We start from the raw sequence: 20512 nt of genomic DNA on the forward strand, positions 1-20512 counted from the left end.
GCTTAATAATTTGAAATATCTTCTATTGCAGTCTCTGTTTTGCTGGAAGATGGAACTGCACAGATCTGCCCTGCCCTAAAGTTTGCTCCATTGAAGGGGGAGCCCATTTTACCACTTTTGATGGGAAGATGTATACTCTACATGGGAACTGTTACTATGTGCTGTATAAGGCAAGACGTAGCCGAGTGGATATCTCATATAAAGTTGAATTAAAAACGAGCTAGTTAGATATGAGACGTATATTATAAATGGTAACATGGGACTGATGCAGAATTGTTGAGTTATTAAATATCCATAAGACAAACGCCTCTGTCATGTGGTTATTAGCAATGCCCACTAGAGGAATAACTTGAAGCTCTGGGGCCTCAGTGCAAATGCTGTGTAGGACTGGGGTACAGGGCAACTTTCTCTTGCGCACACATCGCGGTATACTCAATTGCAATTGTTCCCTATGGAGAAATAAGCCACTGGTAACCTTGTGACTATGGCTACTTTTCAACACCCATAGGGGACAATTAAAGTTGCATTGCAATCGTGATTATACCGCGATTTGCGTGCAATATTGGATATATGTATGCTATAAAAAGAAGCAATATTAAGCTTTGCACTTTGCATGGTATGTCTAAGCAATTGCACCTTCACACTATCCACCTAAAATTCTGCTTTTCTATTTGTTATTTTTGCTGTTTGGCTATGTTCACACAAAGTAGAATGAGGCGGAAAAGTCCGACATGGATTTAAAGGGAAATCTCCATCAGAATTCTGCCCGTAACGCGCAGATTTTTTAATGGATTTTCAGTTTTAGAAATCTGCTGGCTTTTCTGCATGGAATCTGCAACTCGGATTTCAAATTTGCAGCTTTTAAACAGCAACGTGAATTTTCCATTGAAATAAATGAGACGCAAATTTTACGTGGATTTCATGCAGATTTAGACGCAAAATACGTATCGTAAACCATTTGAAAAAAACTTAATGGGAACATAACCTTTTCTGGGTAAAGTTCTGATAACTGTATTGTACCTGTTCAAGCCGGCACCTGTGTGGTCATCACAGGACCCCTGTAAGTAAACAATGAAGATTCCTATTGAATGACAGCAAACAGAGATCTTGAAAACCATGAGGTATTAATGCAAAAGGATATTGAAAGATCTTATAACTTTTCATTACACAATGAATAACCTTTATTTGCGAAAACCATAATACCCCTTTAAGGAAATGGATGGTCCTAAATGTCTTCTGCCTATGTTGTGCTTGCCCAAATTGCGTCATGTAAAATCTAATCTATAATCTATATGTAATTCACTAAATCAATGCATCTTAAAATATATGCTCCATCTTGTAGGAAAGTAGAGCACATCTTATATTGGGCAAGCTGATACCTTGCAGTTCCTCTGAGAGAGAGACCTGCCTCCAGTCTGTTATATTCCTTACAGACAACCTGAAGAGTGTGAGTATAATAACTCCAATATGTGCCCAAACACATGGGTGCGGTGGGTGGAAATGTTTGTTTCATTAATCTTCAATCGGATCTTTGTACATGTATAGTCCATATAGACGAGACATGTGTAAATAAAGACCTTCAAAGTCATCGTTCCTGAAATCACAACGTCAGGTATGAAGTACAAAGTTAGAGCATATTTATTTATTTTTTTTTTTTTTAACTTCATTTACTAAAAGTCTAAGATCTCTATGTTCACACTGGGTATTTTGCCGAGTTTTTTGACGCGGAAACCGCGTCGCAAAACTCGGCAAAAACGGCCCGAGAACGCCTCCCATTGATTTCAATGGGAGGCGTCGGCGTCTTTTTCCCGCGAGCAGTAAAACTGTCTTGCGGGAAAAAGAAGCGACATGCCCTATCTTCGGGCGCTTCCGCCTCCGACCTCCCATTGACTTCAATGGGAGGCAGGAGAAAGCGTATTTCTCGCTGTTTTATGCCCGCGGCGCTCAATGGCCGCGGGCGAAAAACGGCGCGATAATTGCCACGAAAATCGGCGTGCAGGGAGAGGAATATCTGCCTCAAAGTTCCAAACGGAATTTTGAGGCAGATATTCCTCCCTCAAAATACTCCGTGTGAACATAGCGTTATCATAATTTTATGTTGTGTTTTAGAATGTGCAATAGACGACAATATAAATAAATCTTCTGATTAACGTCTTAATTCATGTAGGTTGCGGTATTCAAAGCAGATGGAAGAGTGTTACTGAATGACCTTAAAATTACGCTGCCTCATGTCACAGGTAAAGTCTACAAATAAATACTAAGGATATAGCTATAATTATTCAGCGCATAAGTAGTACATGTTAAACTGGAGTTTTGGAAAAAATTTCAGAATGTTAAAAGAACACTCTAAGGCCTCATGCCCACTTCAGTTGTTTTCGTTAGGCTGCTTTCCGTTTTTTTAACTGATAGCACCCTGACAAATTCATTTCAATGGGGCCATGCACACTTCCGTTGTTTTAATGGAACCGTGGGACCGTTCCGTCAAAAATAGGGCAGGTCCTAATATTGCCCATTTTTGACGGAACAATCTCGGCCTTTTCATTGAATTTGGTCCGTGAAACAACGGACTGCACACGGAAGCTATCCGGGTTGAAGGCTGTGTTTGACGGAACCGTCATTAGTGGCCGTACATCGGCCGACGGAAGTGTGCATGAGGCCTAAGAAGCACCAAATGATTAGCACAGAGTCCAAGGGGGAGGTGCATGACAGATTCAATGACCAAAAAGAATGTTAATATGAAACTCACTGTGTCATGCTCCACCCTCTCAGGCCGTATACTATTCATAAACACAGGGTATCAGGTTTCCTGGAGTGTTCCTTTAAATATATTAATTGTTTGTTTAAGAGGAATGAATTGCTCATTGTTTCAATTAAGAATATTGTAAAACATGACTATGACTACGAAAGCCATCATCAATAAACTACACTGTATATAATAAAATAAATCCTATACACGGGGCATACATACTGTGTCATCTAGCAAAGTATATTATCCCTTGTAACGCGACTGTACTCCCAATATATATTTAACCAAGCAAAGAAAGGATCATGGAGTCTATAAGTCAAAATGTATAAATATATAATCTTTTTATTGCACAACAAAATTATACAGGTAGTAAATATAAGTTCCTAAAAATGAATCAGAAATAAAAGCATGGCCGCCAAACAAGAGTCAATTATTCACCAAAAGAAGTCATATTGTTATGAACTTATTGGATTACACCTCAAGACGAAAATGCATATAGCATGGTGTGAATATGGTAAGATATACTGGCTACGAAATGAGGTGTTCTACTGTTTAGGAATGGATAGGAAGGATGTTAGTACCATACATTGGAATTAAAGTTGTAACAAGACCAATGAGGAATATTGCATCCAAAATAGAGCTCATACATTAGTAAATACTAAGTGTAATTAATATATATAGAGCAACAAGAACAGCGAGCGATGAATAACAGAGTACTAACCCATGTGGCTGAGACTCAGAGAATGGCGACTGGCCCCAACGCGTTTCGGCTTCCGCCTTCGTCTGGGGGTCCAAGGCGGAAGCCGAAACGCGTTGGGGCTGGTCGCCTTTCTCTGAGTGTCAGCCACATGGGTTAGTACTCTGTTATTCATCGCTCGCTGTTCTTGTTGCTCTATATATATTAATTACACTTAGTATTTACTAATGTATGAGCTCTATTTCGGATGCAATATTCCTCATTGGTCTTGTTACAACTTTAATTCCAATGTATGATACTAACATCCTTCCTATCCATTCCTAAACAGTAGAACACCTCATTTTGTAGCCAGTATATCTTACCATATTCACACCATGCTATATGCATTTTCGTCTTGAGGTGTAATCCAATAAGTTCATAACAATATGACTTCTTTTGGTGAATAATTGACTCTTGTTTGGCGGCCATGCTTTTATTTGTGATTCATTTTTAGAAACTTATATTTACTACCTGTATAATTTTGTTGTGCAATAAAAAGATTATATATTTATACATTTTGACTTATAGACTCCATGATCCTTTCTTTGCTTTGTTAACTGTATATAATAAAGCAGATTACAGAAGTATAAGCAATACTTTGTGAATTATTCCGATTTTTGTTTTGTCCACAGCCAGTTTTTCAATACTACAGCCATCTGACTCCTATGTCATTGTGCAAACGACTTATGGCCTCCAAATGCAAATTCAACTATTACCCAAAATGCAACTATATATCAGTATGGAGAAAGACTCCAGAAAACAACTAGAAGGTCAGTTAAACTGCAGTCAACACAGACAAGAGATTTACATGGGGCTGTCTTTATGGTCGATGACATGGGGCTGTCTTTATGGCCGATGACACCAAGGGTGCTGTGGATAAAGGCATAAAAATGTAGCATGTTCCTTCGATGTAGCGGTAATTATACATTACCAAATACTTCTTTCATAAGGGCAATCAAGTGGTAATAAGACAAAAGAAGCCAACGATGGGCATCTGTTTAAGATAAAAATGGAAATGTTTATTTTGTTATGTTATGGTAACGGGAGTTTATTATTTGTTAGATGTAGAACAAAAATATATGTACAATGAAAGAAGCTCCAGAAGGTCTGTATAGAGGACACTCAATTCTCATGGACATTGTGAACCATTGCAAGGCATCCTCTTATAAGAATCAGTACAAGCACAGTAGCAAGTGAGGGCAGCAGAGTGCGGTGTGAAGCTACCCTTCTACAAGGGATAGGACATGAAGGACAAATAAGTACTGATCCCTCCAGTTCTGTATAGGGCGATATGGACTTGACCTGCACTAGACCACATTTTCTTTTGGGGGCCCTTTACTGTAAATAAGCTTGGTCTGAAATTTTACATTTTGCTCCGTGCACCTGTTTTTTCCCCAATTTTTGTTATAGCCACCTAATAGCAGGAAGTTTTTCTGAAGTTCAAAAATTAGCATATATATATAGATATTTACTGGGTGATTAAAATAAATAATACTAAAATTCATTGTCATTATTAGCACAATAATATAATATATAAATTCATTTGTTTTATTATTTATTTACATATTGCCCACTACAACATATTTTACACAAAAAATACCAATATTGATTTCAGACTGACCAGTTCTCCTGCCTTCAGTTGAATTCTGCTGAACTGTAATACCAAACACCGACCATTGACAAGAGTGGCGCTGTTTCTGGAAAATAATAAAAAAAATAAAAAAGGTTTTCTGATCTTAGACAACCCTTTAAAAATGTATTAGTGATGTCCGATATTAGAAAAACATGGCAGCTTTCTACCAAAAAGAGCACCGCTGCAGTCCACAGGTTTCATGTGGTATTGCAGCTCAACCCCATTCAGTAAGGTGGAGCTGAGCTGCAATACCATACACAACCCATGGACAGGTATGGTGAGGCTTTTGAAAGACAGCAGCCATGTATTTCTAATTCTGGACAATCGCTTTTCTTTTTACAATATAGGTCTTTGTGGGAACTTTAACTCTAAGGAGGGAGATGACTTCACAACATCTGGGGGTCTTGTAGAAGCCACAGCGTCAGCCTTTGCCAACACATGGAAGGCCCTGGCTGCTTGTCACGACATTTCGGACTGGTTGGATGATCCATGCAGTGTCAGCATTGAGAACAGTAAGAATAAATAAATGTAGACGGTATCAGAGCAATTTTGTGTACTTACATATACTGTAGTTGTAGAAATCTCGTATTACATCGTGTCCTGTATGTACATTACCAGAGGAAAGACTTGAGAGGAGTAAAACGGCTTCCTGCACATGCTCAGTGCTCAGATGAAGCCGAGGCCAGTACACCTAGACTCATCTCAGGACACTTCTCTGGTCATTTACATACGGCGCACGCTCTATTATAACCTCTTTATAGACAAAACGCAAAAACGGGCAATTTTGAGGGGCATAAGATGCTATTCCCCAGCTTTATAATAACATACTAGTGGTATAGTGCCCTACAATCTAATGATAGATTCTCTCTAATGTCCATTCTGTAAGGTTTCTATTGCTCCGACGGCCAGAATAATGTAGGCTGCTGTTCTATTATTACTTGTAATAAAACAGAAACCTGACAAATCCTATATATTGTAAGTCAATGGAATCCATAGCATTTATTATACAACCCATCCTTCATATCCACCATGCCTCCTGTGATAACGGAAACCAATTATTCAGTGTGAACAAAGCCATGGTGGTAATTTGCTTGAAGCTGTTCCTGTACAGTTATTGATTTCAATGTTTGGCTTGTTTGTCTTTGCAGAAAATTACGCAGACTATTGGTGCTCTAAGTTGGGAAATGAGGAGTCTCCTTTTGCCAGGTGTCATTCTACAATAGACCCAACTGAGTATGCAAAAGTACGTATTATTATATATATATATATATAGTGAATGACACTACTTGGCTCCGTCCGCCCTCCTCCTGCTCCTAAATATGAGTGCTGGTGCATGCCGGAATGGGCCAGATCAAATGATTTTGCGGGTCTTATACGGCATGCAGGCAGGATGTTCCCCACCCCTGCTTTAATGGGAGAGGAGACAGAAGGAATTGGGGGTGACACTCAGAAGGGAGCTGCAGCCCTACCAATATATGATTTCATGATTAAGGGCTCATGCACACGGCTCAGTTTTGTATGGGGCTGTAATTGAGTGGCCATACAGGTGTATGAGTCCTCTACTGTACCTTAGTTTGCCTCTGATTTTATACAAAGGTTTTTTTTCTGACAAACCAAAAAATTGGGGCATTCTCGATTTTCTTGTATGGAGGTATTCTCCCCTAGAAACATCACTTTATGGCTCCATATTAAAGGAGACGTACGGGCTCTCTGCACTGCTGTAAGGCTCCGTGGCAGTGTGCATGAGTCCTAAGGCTTCTGAGTGTTCATGAATTAATGAGCTACAGTGTATTTTTTTTTTTTTTAATAAGGGGCTGTCAGCTTTCCTAATATATAAATTAACAATTCTGGGACATCTTTTCTTACAACTTTGTATAGTGCCGCTCCTTTGTTATTTCTCTTGGAAATGTACAAATGAATCTACAACTGGGTATTACCATGCCCCTCATTAATTACACAGTCAAAAACCAATCAGAGGACAGTTTTAGACAGTGTAGAGACACACGGTGCTGACAAGGGGAATGGTGATTCCCACTAGTCCATTTATTCATACATTTCTAGGAGGAATAACAGAGGGAGGGTATAACAGTTTTCTAAGAAAAGATGATCCAAAATTGTTATTTCATGGGGAATACAAGTATTTACTAAAACAGACATGTCAGGAGAGGTGACAGTTCCACTTTAAGTGACTGAAGTAAATATTATACATATTGATGGTAGCCTGGTAACAATTTGCTGAAGAACATAGAAAATAGCACGTTTTGTTGTTGAAGAAGACAGTGTCATAAGAAAGAACTATGTTATATTTAATAGATCTCCCCCTTATTTTTCACCCACAGAGGTGCCGCTATGATTCATGTAACTGTAAGGACAGTGAGCACTGTATGTGTGCAGCCCTCTCCTCCTACGTCAGAGCCTGTGCTTCTAAAGGGATCATTCTGTGGGGATGGAAAAATGGAATCTGTGGTAAGAGCAGATTGATTCCGTAGGCATATGTACATATATTTTTGGTTTAATAATATTTCTTTAGGTAAATTATGAAAGGTGATTTTCTAAAATTTTTTTTAAAATGTTTCCTTATTTTTGACATTTACCAAAAATAATACAGGATATTTTAGACATTTACCAAAAATAATCAATCATATTCTTATTTAAAGCGGTACCGCTAATAACAAGTGACCTGTAATAAACAATGTAATTGCCTTTATGAGTCAATGAATGGCATTCTATGTTTCCATTTTATCCACCACAGACAAGGATATTACATCCTGCCCTTCTAGCCAGATCTATCTGTATAACTTGACCACATGCCAGCTAACCTGTCGATCTCTGGCAGAGGCAGTGAAGACTTGTGCCAGTGTATTTACACCAGTGGATGGCTGTGGGTGTCCAGATGGGCAGTATTTGAATGAGAAAGAGCAATGTGTACCCATATCCAAGTGTTCCTGCTATTATCATGATACTTACCTGAAACCTCAAGAGACAATGACCACAAAGGACAAGCAATGGTAAATGTGGGACAGGAATAATGTTTTGCACTTCAAGTTGATATTTTACTATATAATACTAACATTTATTAAACAGTCTAGATTCCAAAGATATAAGATATACATTCAACTTTAATGAATTAGTATAACATTATGCTTTGGGTTGATGATATGTTACAATAATAATAATAATAATAATAATAATAATAATGCATGACAGATCTTAGAGGTGCTTCCAGTACACCAGTGGGGTTCAACCTACCACATTATGGGGGTCTCATATCCCTCAAACCTTCATTGTCTTCTGCTACTGGGAATCGGTGAGGATGTCCACAGTTGGATTTCCCCCACTCAAATATTCATGGCGGATCATGTAAATGTGTATAAGCAAGAAGCCACTATATTAGTGCTACTGATGCTTACATTATACAGTCAAAATGTAATTGTCTGGGGTCTTGGTCTTTGTCTGAAAAATCTACAACACAGTTATTACCAAGGTCCATGCGAATGAGAGTACACACAATGCGCTCTGCACTGTATAGTACACGGATGGAAGGGTGGAACTAAGGACCACAGGGCAAACACTTGAGGACCACCAGTTGCCCACCACTACAAAAGCTTTATAATTTTTGCCAACATTTTTTATTAATAGAAGGACTTTGATAAGCATGTTCTTACATGACTTGCATCTAAGTTCCTGGGGGTCCAAAAAATTTAAAAAAATTGGAAATTGGAAAGAATATGATCGGTGGGAGTCCGAGAAACGCATCCTGCACTGATCAGCTGTTCCGGCTGTCTCCAGGCATCGGATGTCTGTGCTGGAAGAAGATGGCCGCGGTCACAGCATAGCGGCCGTGCTGCAGTACTGTAGCTCTGTTCCTATTCAAGTGAATAGGTGCAGAGTTGCAGTACTGCAGCACAGCCGCTATGCAGTGTATGGAGCCATCTGCTTCTGAAACAGGGCACTACATAATATCCAGTGCCCAGGGGCAGCTGGAACAGCTGATCGGTGCGGGGTCCAGGTGTCGGACCCCCAACAATCATTTACTGATGACCTGTCCTGTGGATAGGTCATCAGTATGAAAAATAGCCCCATGCCCGGACAACCCCTTTAAATAACCCTGCAAAAATATATGTTAGAGATATTGTACAGTAATATATTTATTTAACAGAAACTTTTAGCACTTTAGTAGACTGTATATCTTTAATAATGTCTTTCCTCCTAATAGCATCTGCCAAAATGGAAAACTTGTCTGCATTGATCAAATCAATAAAAGTAAGAAAGAACATAATCAATTCTTAAAAATTACTTATATCTCACCATCTATTAACTTTGCTATTCCATTTATTGAATACAAATGCTCCTTTAAAATGACAAAAGACAAAGGTTAGATCAGTGAGAACCCATAACAAATTGCATCATTGACAATCCTCTGTTATATGTCTTACATTATGATCTCCACATTAAACTACTTAAAGTAGAATTCAGCACAGCCTGAAGTAGTAGAATTACGTAGTTAAAGTTTATAGCCAGGCAAATCTTGATTGTGCTCCTTAATCCCTGAATACATTATGTGTGTGCTCCAGACTTGCCTTCAGTATTTGGGATAGGAAGTAGCTGCCTTACCACTACCCCTGTCAACCATATTAGCTCTCACATAGCTGCTTTCTCTGCCATCCAGTCACCAAGAGGGTCTTTAATCCTCAGCTCTTCCTACCACTCAATCACACTGAGAGAATCTCTCCTTCCATACTTAAATCCTTGCCTGTACGCATAAAGCAAGATTTGGTACTAGTAAATAAATGTGTCAAATAAAAAATAAGGATTTTCCTCTTTTAATACCATCTGTTGTCTTAAAGGTGTCTCGTGACCTTCCTCTGCTATAGGCTTACTATGAATTTTTTATTTTATTTTTTAACAGGTTAAAAACAAGAAATGATAGGAAATGTAGGTTAATATTGATACCACCGTGGGAGAAACTATCCAGTCTCTCCTTCTATTTGGGAACACAGACTTTTTGTGTACTAAGGCCCATTCAGTCCTATTTAGATCTAAACTAAAAATAATTAAACCATTGCATGTAGTTGATAAAATAATGAGAATGTATCATTTACTCCGCACTAGATTTGGTAACATATAATTCTTCACATTTTTTAAGCCCTAATCTTAACCTTTTTTTACAGCTTGTCCTGGAGAAAAAGTTTACTTTGACTGTAACAAGAGTAAGTCTATGGGTTCAGGTGCACCAATTCGCAGAAGCTGCAAGACTCTGAGTATTGAATATGTAAGCTGATATTGTATTTTATATTCTTTTTATATTGCCAAATAACAAACTGGACTTTCTGTCTAGAATTTCACTCTAAAATCTATATGTCAGTAGTATACATAGAAAAGACGGGCCACGTAGCAAAGATCAAAATTTGGCTCCTATTATGGTGCCTCGTTTTGCCACCAAGAACAGTTGGTTTGCTTTCCTCTCCCCATTCTTTCCATGACTTTTGAAAATTCCCCATCCTCTTGTTTGAACACATTGCTGTTCCTTTGAAGAGGGGCGTCCTGCACAGATTAGTGTCACCCATTTGCAAAAAGGATGGAACCAACCAGGACTGGGCTCCCTCTCTTGAAGGGCTCCACATGATCTTCCTCTTTTGTGTACGGTATATGGCCTTATGTACAGTATATGAGGTATGAAGAATATGAGGTATGAATATGTATTAAAGTGTAAGAAGTGTTATAATTAAACACACACAGCATGTGCTAATATATTAGAACTATCCATGTAATGTATGTTAATGTACATGACAACATTATAAAATAATCACTGCTTCACTATTATATAGGTAGCTGAAATGTTTATAGCGTACCTAACTTTTCAGATAACTTTTCAGAATAAGTTGCCATATGTGTGTAAACGAGGAATAACACTATTTCTGCCCATTATATGAGTTGTATTCTGCATTTTTTAGCAGTTTACCCCCTGAAGGCTCGATCTCTAATTCTCGGTTTCTCTGTGCTAGTGGGTGAAGCCTAACAACTATCATATTTTCGATACACTGCACGCATAAAAGAGAATACTGCTCTCCTGTCTCTCACACACACACACACACACACACACACACACACACACACACACACACATATATATATATATATATATATATATATATATATATATATAAGCTCCAGCAGCTTGGATGACATCATACAGCAGTAATGAGTTGTGCAGCTGAGAATAAGGTAAGAAGTGACACTTACCAGGAAGCTTCAGCACATCTGTCTGTGTTTTTCTTACTATGCTCTTGCCTCCCCCCTCTCCTCTCCATTGACTTGTCTGGGCAACAAGTCTGCGTCCTTTTCTCTCTTTGCTCCCTCCCCCGTCTCTCCCTCCCCTCTCCATAGACTTATATTGGCAGGCAGTAAAAAGACCCCCCCCACCTTCTACAGTCCGTCTGCTACTAATGATACATTTTGCTTGACAACATGGGGTGGACAGCATATTACTGAGACACCTAGTTTCAGTAACTTTACATAGAATTTTCATAGGGAAAATAAATACATTTTAACAGTAAGTAAATAACTAATTTGATCTATATCAGATAAACTATTAGATCAGCATAAGTTGTTTGAAAAGTAAGTGTCCATATAACATATTGATTTGTGTGTTGTTAATGTAGTTCCAGACAGAGTGCATCTCAGGTTGTGTTTGCCCCAATGGACTTCTAGATGACGGCACCGGTGGCTGTGCCCCTGAAGACAGATGTCCTTGTGTCCATAATGAAGACATTTTTGCCCATGGAACTCGGGTCAAAGTAGACTGCAATACATGGTAACATTATATGTTATAATAACCACTGTTGTTTTGCACTGATCCTCAAGCAAAAGTTATTGTTCCTTATTACTATTATTTCAGTTCATGTAACGTTCATGGTTTGTAATTCTGTTGAGAGATTATTAGATTTATGAAGCTTTCTATGACGAGATATTTGGTGATACGTTTAATGTCACTGTGTGTATTCATTTACAGCCTATGTCAGAGAGGAAGATGGACCTGTACTAATACGATCTGCCATGGAACATGTACAATCTATGGAAATGGTCATTATATCTCATTTGATAATAAAATGTATGACTTTGATGGGAATTGTGAATTTGTGGCTGCCCAGGTAATTGATCCAATATGTGATCATGTTAATAATTGATGACCTACTAACATATCCTTGCATTGTTAAATTCTTTTTTTTAAGGACATATGGTCTAGTTAGGTGGGTGATCTCCTCAAAGAGGTGGTCTTTTGGAGCGGTTTCACTGTATTTCCTTAAAGCAAATCTCCACCTTTTTAGCATAATGTAGTTTTTAGTTCCAAAATTTGGTGCTGATTCATTTCTTAATATAACTGTATAGCAGTTGGAGCTTCATTTTTCTGTTACAGAGCTTCAAATCCCCAAATAAACATCTGGTTACCTACAGCCACCACAAGGGGAAATTTAGCAGTTTACTGCATACTGTTCACAAATTGAACTCAATAAAACAACAGTATGCGGCTGAATACTAGTGACGGCTGCAGGTAGCCAAGGGTTGTCCCACGAAAAAACATTTGTCCACAGGATAATTGTTAAATGTATGTTTGCTGTGGGCCCCACCGCTGAGATCTCCAGTGATCATGAGAATTAGGGTCCTGTTTCCCCCGTTTGAATGAAGGGCCGATCATGCGTGCACACTATTGCTCCATTTATTCTCTATGGGACTGATGGAGATAGCGGAGCGCTCCATTCAAACGGAAAATGCAGGACCCTTGTTTTTGTGATCGCTGGGGGTCCCAGTGGATAATTGATAAATGTTTGTTGCAGGACAACCCCTTTGATCTTTTGATCCATATGGAAAAATAAAACTAACAGCTATAAATATATATGGGGAAATTTTGGACTTATTTAGATTATGAAAAAACAAAATGGTGCTCAAGTGTGGACATTCACTTTAAAGGGAACCTTTAGTGTGAGGCGCAGTACACGTGCAGGAACTATTTAGTTACATTGATAAGTAAGTTGTTGCATGAACTGACTCTGATTTACAGCTGATTTACTGTTTGTTTTACCTTCCTTTATGTCTGATGCAAAATCTGATGTCTGATACACAATATCCATTGTACTAAATTCAATACTTACCGTCCATGTGTTTGGAACGTTATTTTTCTTACACTTATATTAATATACATTTTGGCCTGTATTTGAATTCAGGTTATTGAATGAACTAATCACTATCACAGTAAAAGATATATATTTGGGAGTCAAAACCACCATAACATTGTTATGTATCATTTCTGAGTATGTGCAGCTGAGTGCAGCATGTAATAGGCAAGGCTGCACAAACCCTGGGGCACGTTACATTTTTTTCCTATCTTCCTCCAGTATTTAGATAGCGGTGCCGTTATATTTGGCGCCCGATATTTAAATAAACCCCTGGACTGTCAATAGGGCGTGTAATTGGCAAGGGGGCGTGTAACATCGCTGTGACTGTCCAATCAGCTACGGACAGTGTCACAGCAGGAGCTGGAGAGAGGATAGCGTGTGCGTGCGTAAGCGCAGCACGGAGCTGTGCGCGCGCATGCTCTCACTCACTCTTAAGCTCTCAGCAGACAAGACAGTGTGATCTCTCATGAGAGGTCACACAGTTTTGTCGTCCTTGTCTGCCGAGAGCTGAATAGTGAGAGCGTGCGCGTTACCGCTCTCCTCTATCCAGCTATTGCTGTGGCACTGTCCATAGCTGATTGGACAGTGTCACAGCAATATTACACGCCCCTTGCCAATTACACGCACCATTGACAGTTCAGGGGGTTATTTAAATGTCGGGCGCCAAATATAATGGTACCAATATCTAAATAACGGAGGAAGATAGGAAAATTTTTAAAGTGCCCCAGGGTTTGTGCAGCCCTGCCTATTACATGCTGTACTCAGCTGCACATGTATGGGCAGGTGAAAGGTTCTCTTTAGGTAATTAAACAGATAATGAAATTAGTTCATTGAAGGTCCCTCTATAAATGGTAAAATTTCACATCTATCCTTCAAATTAATTCTAGGACTATTGTGAGACTGACAATTCTGGTGGCAGCTTCAGCGTCCTAACAGAAAATATCCCATGTGGGACCACTGGAGTTACATGTTCAAAGTCTGTCAAAGTCTTTCTTGGGGTATGTAGAGAGACAACATGAAAGAGTATATGAATATTGTTTTCAGGGAATTATTGATTTTATTGTATATATTTTAGAATACTATGCTGAAATTATCAGAAAAACATGTAGTGAAGACAGTTGGAGAAGGTGGAAAACGCGTGGACTATCTAACGCGTGAAGTGGGAATTTATTGGGTCATTGAAGCAAGTAATGGTATTCTTCTGATTTGGGACAAGAAAACCACCATTTTCATTAAGGTGTCACCTGCATATAAGGTAAGATGATATCATTATTCTTATCTGTGAGGGGGTCATTGGTTTTCTAGAATAGGAAAAGAAACAATACTCAAAACCCTACTTCTGCACCAAGACACTTAGAATTTTAGCCGTCTGTCTGTTTACTGCCCTAAACAACCACCGATAATACCATTAACCCCTTCAACATCCTAAACCTCCAAGAATATTAAGCTTTAACCTCCTACCCAAAAATCAAGTTTTAATTCATAACAACCCCAGAGCCTCATGGCTATTACCATTAGCCCCTTCACTATCCAACAAACTGTGATATTAAAGAGGCTCTGTCACCAGATTTTGCAACCCCTATCTGCTATTGCAGCAGATCGGCGCTGCAATGTAGATTACAGTAACGTTTTTATTTTTAAAAAACGAGCATTTTTGGCCAAGTTATGACCATTTTCGTATTTATGCAAATGAGGCTTGCAAAAGTACAACTGGGCGTGTTGAAAAGTAAAAGTATAACTGGGCGTGTATTATGTGCGTACATCGGGGCGTGTTTACTACTTTTACTAGCTGGGCGTTCTGACGAGAAGTATCATCCACTTCTCTTCAGAACGCCCAGCTTCTGGCAGATCACGCTGTGACGTCACTTCCCCAGGTCCTGCATCGTGTCAGACGAGCGAGGACACATCGGCACCAGAGGCTACAGATGATTCTGCAGCAGCATCAGCGTTTGCAGGTAAGTAGCTACATCGACTTACCTGCAAACGTCGATGCTGCTGCAGAATCATCTGGTGCCGATGTGTCCTCGGTCGTCTGACACGATGCAGGACCTGGGGAAGTGACGTCACAGATCTGCACTGTCAGATGCTGGGCGTTCTGAAGAGAAGTGGATGATACTTCTCGTCAGAACGCCCAGCTAGTAAAAGAAGTAAAAACGCCCCGATGTACGCACATAATACACGCCCAGTTGTACTTTTACTTTTCAACACGCCCAGTTGTACTTTTGCAAGCCTCATTTGCATAAATACAAAAATGGTCATAACTTGGCCAAAAATGCTCGTTTTTTAAAGATAAAAACGTTACTGTAATCTACATTGCAGCGCCTATCTGCTGCAATAGCAGATAGGGGTTGCAAAATCTGGTGACAGAGCCTCTTTAAGTAGTAACACCCAAACCCCTCTAGACTGCTAGGGATAATACCAAGAATATTATAACTAATCCATAAACCACCCAGTGATCCCCTATGATGTGAGGTATACATGTAGAAAGTGAGTATAATGAGGTGATGTTGGTACCATTCAATTTAGAAACACACATTTCAAAGTAATTGTTTTGTTTTTCTCCAGGGAAAACTTTGTGGTTTGTGTGGCAACTTTGATGATAATTCCCAAAATGATTTTAAAACCAGACACATGATACAAGTCATTGATGCTTTGGAATTTGGAAACAGCTGGAAGGTGGACGCCACATGTCCTGATGCGACAGATGTAGTCAACCCCTGCAGTCAGAATCCTCATCGTCATTCTTGGGCTGAGAAACAATGTGGTCTTATCAAGAGTCAAGCATTCAAAATCTGCCACAGCAAGGTACAGAGCTTACACGAGAAATAATTAAATGTAAATATCACTTTTGGGTCAAAAATGAAAAAATAAAAAATACATTAGAGATATGTATAGTGCAAGGCTATGGTTACATAATAGGACTGCCAAGTGGAGGACAATGCACCCGAAATACAGGGGCTGGACTTTCATTAATAACCTTAAAGAAGCACACCAGCAAAAAAAATGGTATGCCCCCCGCTTTTTGTAAATGTGATGAATCCAAATGTACTGAGGTGTATTGGCTTTCCAGGTGCCTTACTTTACTATTGTATTCAAGTAGAAAAAAAGGAAGCTAAATATCGCTACTTCATCCTCAAGAATAAATAGTCACATTGTTTTTTAGTAATAATCCAGCCTTTAATAGGGTGACGCATTTCGACACCCAACCAGCATCTTCATCAGACCATATATATTAAAAACTAAATCCTCATGTGAGAATTTACTTATCTAACGGCCGTTCAGCGTTCCAGCCTGAGCGCTTTAACACTAACCTCATGCAATATGTTAACCTCCCCATCTTTTTACATACATTGTGTTTTATTATTATAAATCAAATATTTATGTATTATTTTTAACCATCTATACCCAGGCACTGTGTATCTGAACGTTTTATATGTATTGCATGTACTATACTTTTGCCTGCATTTCTTTTCACATGGTCTTCGAAGTGGCTGATGACGTCATTTAATGTCTCTTTGGCGATTCTTTGTGTTTATAAACCACGCTTATTTTAGTTTTTTATTAGTAGTGCTTTTTAGCTTCCTTCTTTTTTCTACTTGAATACAAAAGTATGCAGTGGAGCCCTGGTGACCCACTGGGTAGGAAGTAGCTGCAACCTCATCACTTCTATGCCCTTAATCAGAGTTGTGCGTGGTTGTCGCACAACTGTCTCAAATGAGGGCGTTTATTACACCTGTATCTGTTAGTACCTTTAACCTTTGGGATTTCTGCACCATGAGGCAAATCTTTCTTTCATTCCTTACAGATAACAAGTTATTTTACCATTAGCTGCTTTGCGCCGGCCACTGTTAGGTGATGTGATCTCTTTTCTGACTACCTGAATCATACAGCGTCTGCGGTAGGGACCGGAATTTAGTCTCTCAATGCAAGTCTATGAGTCTTGATATGAGTCTTAAAGACTTTCATTAGGAGACTGATCTCCGGTGCCTACAGCCAACACTGTAGGATTTGGGTGGCCAGAATGGAAAAAGTGACACAATGGTGGCCCGGAATGTAGCGGCTAACCATAGAATAAAACATCTGGTAAGCCAATTTTTTTTGGACGTTTTGCTTCTTTAAGATATAAGTGGCTTTAATATATTTTTGCGTCTGAATTTTTTTTGAATAAATTGAATTGCATTTTAATTGTTGTACATCCTGAAAAAATAAGATCTATAATTATTATTCTAGGTTGATCCAAAACCATTTTATGAGGCCTGTGTACATGATGCCTGCTCATGTGACAGCGGGGGAGACTGTGAATGCTTTTGTACTGCGGTTGGAGCCTATGCTCAGGAATGTACCAAAGCCGAAGCCTGTGTCTACTGGAGAACACCAGACGTATGCCGTGAGTCTAGAAGCACCTAGATTTACCATAAGCAATCATATCTACAAGGGAAAGGATTTGTATCATTTGGGTTTTTGACCTATTTAAAATCTGATTATATATTTGAAAATTGCTAAATAGTCAGCTGTCTGTATGGGAGCAGGTAGGCAAAATATTATTTTCTCCATATTTAGCCTGGCTATTGTAGAATAATAAAATAAATATATTTTGTGCTATAGTAATTAGTTTCTTTATATAACTTACATAGTGATCCACCGTTGCTCATGAATAAAATGGTTGCTGATGAAAATTAATTAGGGGTTCCACCTCTGTGTAGCCCTGGTGAAAAAAAACATAATTTAGCAGATCACACATTCATTTCTGTGATAGTTTAAAGCCTTCACTTAAGCTCCTCCCTTTAAACTGATTCAGAGTCAAGCAAACCCCTTAGTCTCATTCACTCCTAAGTACAATTTCCTGATAAACCATCAGCCATTAAAATGATGTTTCTTCCTCTTGTTACAAAATCTAATAATTTATATAAAATTGGAACTACAGTACACCTATAACTATAAAGTAACATATATCATATGATTACATATCATTGTATGTAAATAGGATGGTTTTGTTTTATTTTAGCCATATTTTGTGACTACTACAACCTTAAGGGGGAATGTGAGTGGCATTATCACCCATGTGGCAATCACAGTGTACAAACATGCCGTTCAATTAACAACATCTATACAAATGTCACCATTACTTATCTGGAAGGTAAGTGACCCGTAGCAATTGTAATTTTTTTCCCTTATACGTTAGATAGGTAATTAAAGTAGTGACATAATGTAAACAGTATCTGTGCAGAATTCACATTTCTACTTGTAATTTCAATTTTTTTCTATTTGAAACCCTAGATAATAAATTGTATATTTTTAATTGAAATGAATGTTTGTGGTTTAAGGCTGTTACCCAACTTGCCCAAAGGATAAGCCTATTTTCGATGAGGCAAACAAGAAATGTGTGACAAAGGAGGAATGTGGTTGCTATTATAATGATGTTCATTACAAGTCTGGAGCAGAAGTTCCTCATTATATGAAATGTCATAAATGGTAAGAAAAGTTTACGGGGCAACACGTTTGTTGGGATAACTTATCCCACCTCTGAAGTCAAATCCCACCTAATCCCTATCACAGACACATATCGGAGAGATGGCTCTGCATGCCCCTTGCCCTCTTTACTGTACACTATAGGAGCTATGGAGACAGCCAAGCCAGTGACTAGTTTAAACTCAGGACTTATATGCATGCGTGGCCACCCATTCATCTATTTTCAGCTTAGTAGGATTTTCAGCTGGATAGGATCACCAAACATCAAAGGACTCCATTTTTCCAAGAGGTGGGGTTTCCAAATATGAGCAATCGATACACTAGCCAAATCGTGACTGCCAGGGGGCGTAACTGGAAAATGTTGGGCAGGGCAAATTGAAAGAGAGACCCTGAGCAAGGAGAGTCCTCAAGGTGGTGGAGACCCCACATGTGTCCTGCGTGCCCTCCCTATAATCCAGCTCTATATGTACCAATTATTTCATCTTAATAATTCTTAATTCACAAACAAAAATTTATTTGTTAGTCATCCGAACAAGCAGTAGTCTAATGTCACAGCTACAGTCCCTTCTAGTTGCACATATACACTAATATACTGTAGTGTAGAGTAGCAAACCAACATAGTCACCCATGAAAACCAATAAGCTCATTATTGTCCTTAACTGTAAATGCAGTTAGAAGACGGCTATTTCCCCTATCTGACTAAGCGTATGGTCTGACACTAAAACCAAATTGCAGTGGGTAGTACCAGCATTCCTTTATTTTATTTTTTTTTTAAATTAAGACTTTCCTGCCTGGTTCATTATAAAATAGCTCAAGAATGTGCACAACTATCTGACCATCTGGTACACGAAATATGATTTAAATGAATAGTCCAAAATATTAAAAAGGGGAATTTTGCATTTATTTCGTTTTCTGGTATTTATAATAAAGATATATTTATCTTGCACTTAGAATTGTTTTCTCTTGTTTTAGTGTCTGCTCGTCGAATGAAAACATTGACTGTGAAAAACTAGGTATCTCTTAAATTAATTTCTCAAAAATAAAGCAATTTATATATATATATTTATGCTGTAACTTCTATGACACATAGAATTTAAAGGGATTCTCCACAAAAAGTCATGCACTGCTTCTTCAGGCCCTGCACTGGGTACAACACAACCCATCCTTTTAATGTATTTCATGCATGAACATGTAGAAACATTTTCTAAAATATGGCACTATTACTTAATGGTGATTAAAGGGGTTTTCCCATGAAGGACATTTATGCAGGATGTGTCATAAACATCAGATAGATGCGGGTCCCACCTCTGGGACCCGCACCTATCTCTAGAATGGGGCCATCTAAATCCCGTTCTAGCTTTTTATGCTTACGTTGACTCCCGGGCCACTTCCTGATTACATGGTCGGGACATGGTCAGGAGTTACAGAAACAGCGTAACTCACTGAGCTCCGCTGTTTCCGTAACTCCCATAGTAGTGAATGGTAGTTACGGAAGCAGCGTAGCATGCGAGCTACATTGTTACCGTAACTATTGTTCAGTTCTATGGGAGTTACGGAAACAGCGTAGCACAGTGAGTTACGCTGTTTCTGTAACTCCCGACCTTGTCCCGACCATGTAATCAGTAATTGGCTGGGAGTCAGCGTAAGCACAAAAATCTAGAATGGGGTGTAGGGGGCCCCGTTCTAAAGATAGGTGCGGGTCCCAGAAGTGTGACCCGCATCTATCTGATGTTTATGACATATCCTGTGGAAAC

The 20512-nt window shown here is 38.9% G+C and overlaps 1 protein-coding gene across 1 annotated transcript in view; it reads left to right on the forward strand.

Moving 5' to 3' along the window:
* The window catches only part of LOC142660173 (mucin-2-like), a 93382-nt gene that overhangs the window by 20607 nt on the left and 52263 nt on the right, over nucleotides 1-20512 (forward strand). Inside the window, exons 9-27 of the mRNA XM_075836754.1 lie at nucleotides 32-185; nucleotides 1343-1447; nucleotides 2168-2237; nucleotides 4115-4252; nucleotides 5463-5627; nucleotides 6264-6358; nucleotides 7455-7581; nucleotides 7868-8123; nucleotides 9332-9378; nucleotides 10287-10387; nucleotides 11778-11929; nucleotides 12128-12266; nucleotides 14177-14287; nucleotides 14365-14544; nucleotides 15855-16094; nucleotides 17520-17676; nucleotides 18295-18426; nucleotides 18614-18761; nucleotides 19731-19771. Of these exons, the coding sequence (XP_075692869.1) occupies nucleotides 32-185; nucleotides 1343-1447; nucleotides 2168-2237; nucleotides 4115-4252; nucleotides 5463-5627; nucleotides 6264-6358; nucleotides 7455-7581; nucleotides 7868-8123; nucleotides 9332-9378; nucleotides 10287-10387; nucleotides 11778-11929; nucleotides 12128-12266; nucleotides 14177-14287; nucleotides 14365-14544; nucleotides 15855-16094; nucleotides 17520-17676; nucleotides 18295-18426; nucleotides 18614-18761; nucleotides 19731-19771 (2558 nt within the window). The remainder of the gene's footprint in view (nucleotides 1-31; nucleotides 186-1342; nucleotides 1448-2167; nucleotides 2238-4114; nucleotides 4253-5462; nucleotides 5628-6263; nucleotides 6359-7454; nucleotides 7582-7867; nucleotides 8124-9331; nucleotides 9379-10286; nucleotides 10388-11777; nucleotides 11930-12127; nucleotides 12267-14176; nucleotides 14288-14364; nucleotides 14545-15854; nucleotides 16095-17519; nucleotides 17677-18294; nucleotides 18427-18613; nucleotides 18762-19730; nucleotides 19772-20512) is intronic.

The sequence above is a fragment of the Rhinoderma darwinii genome, chromosome 9 (genome assembly GCF_050947455.1).
Source record: "Rhinoderma darwinii isolate aRhiDar2 chromosome 9, aRhiDar2.hap1, whole genome shotgun sequence".
In the NCBI taxonomy this organism is placed as follows: Eukaryota; Metazoa; Chordata; class Amphibia; order Anura; family Rhinodermatidae; genus Rhinoderma; species Rhinoderma darwinii.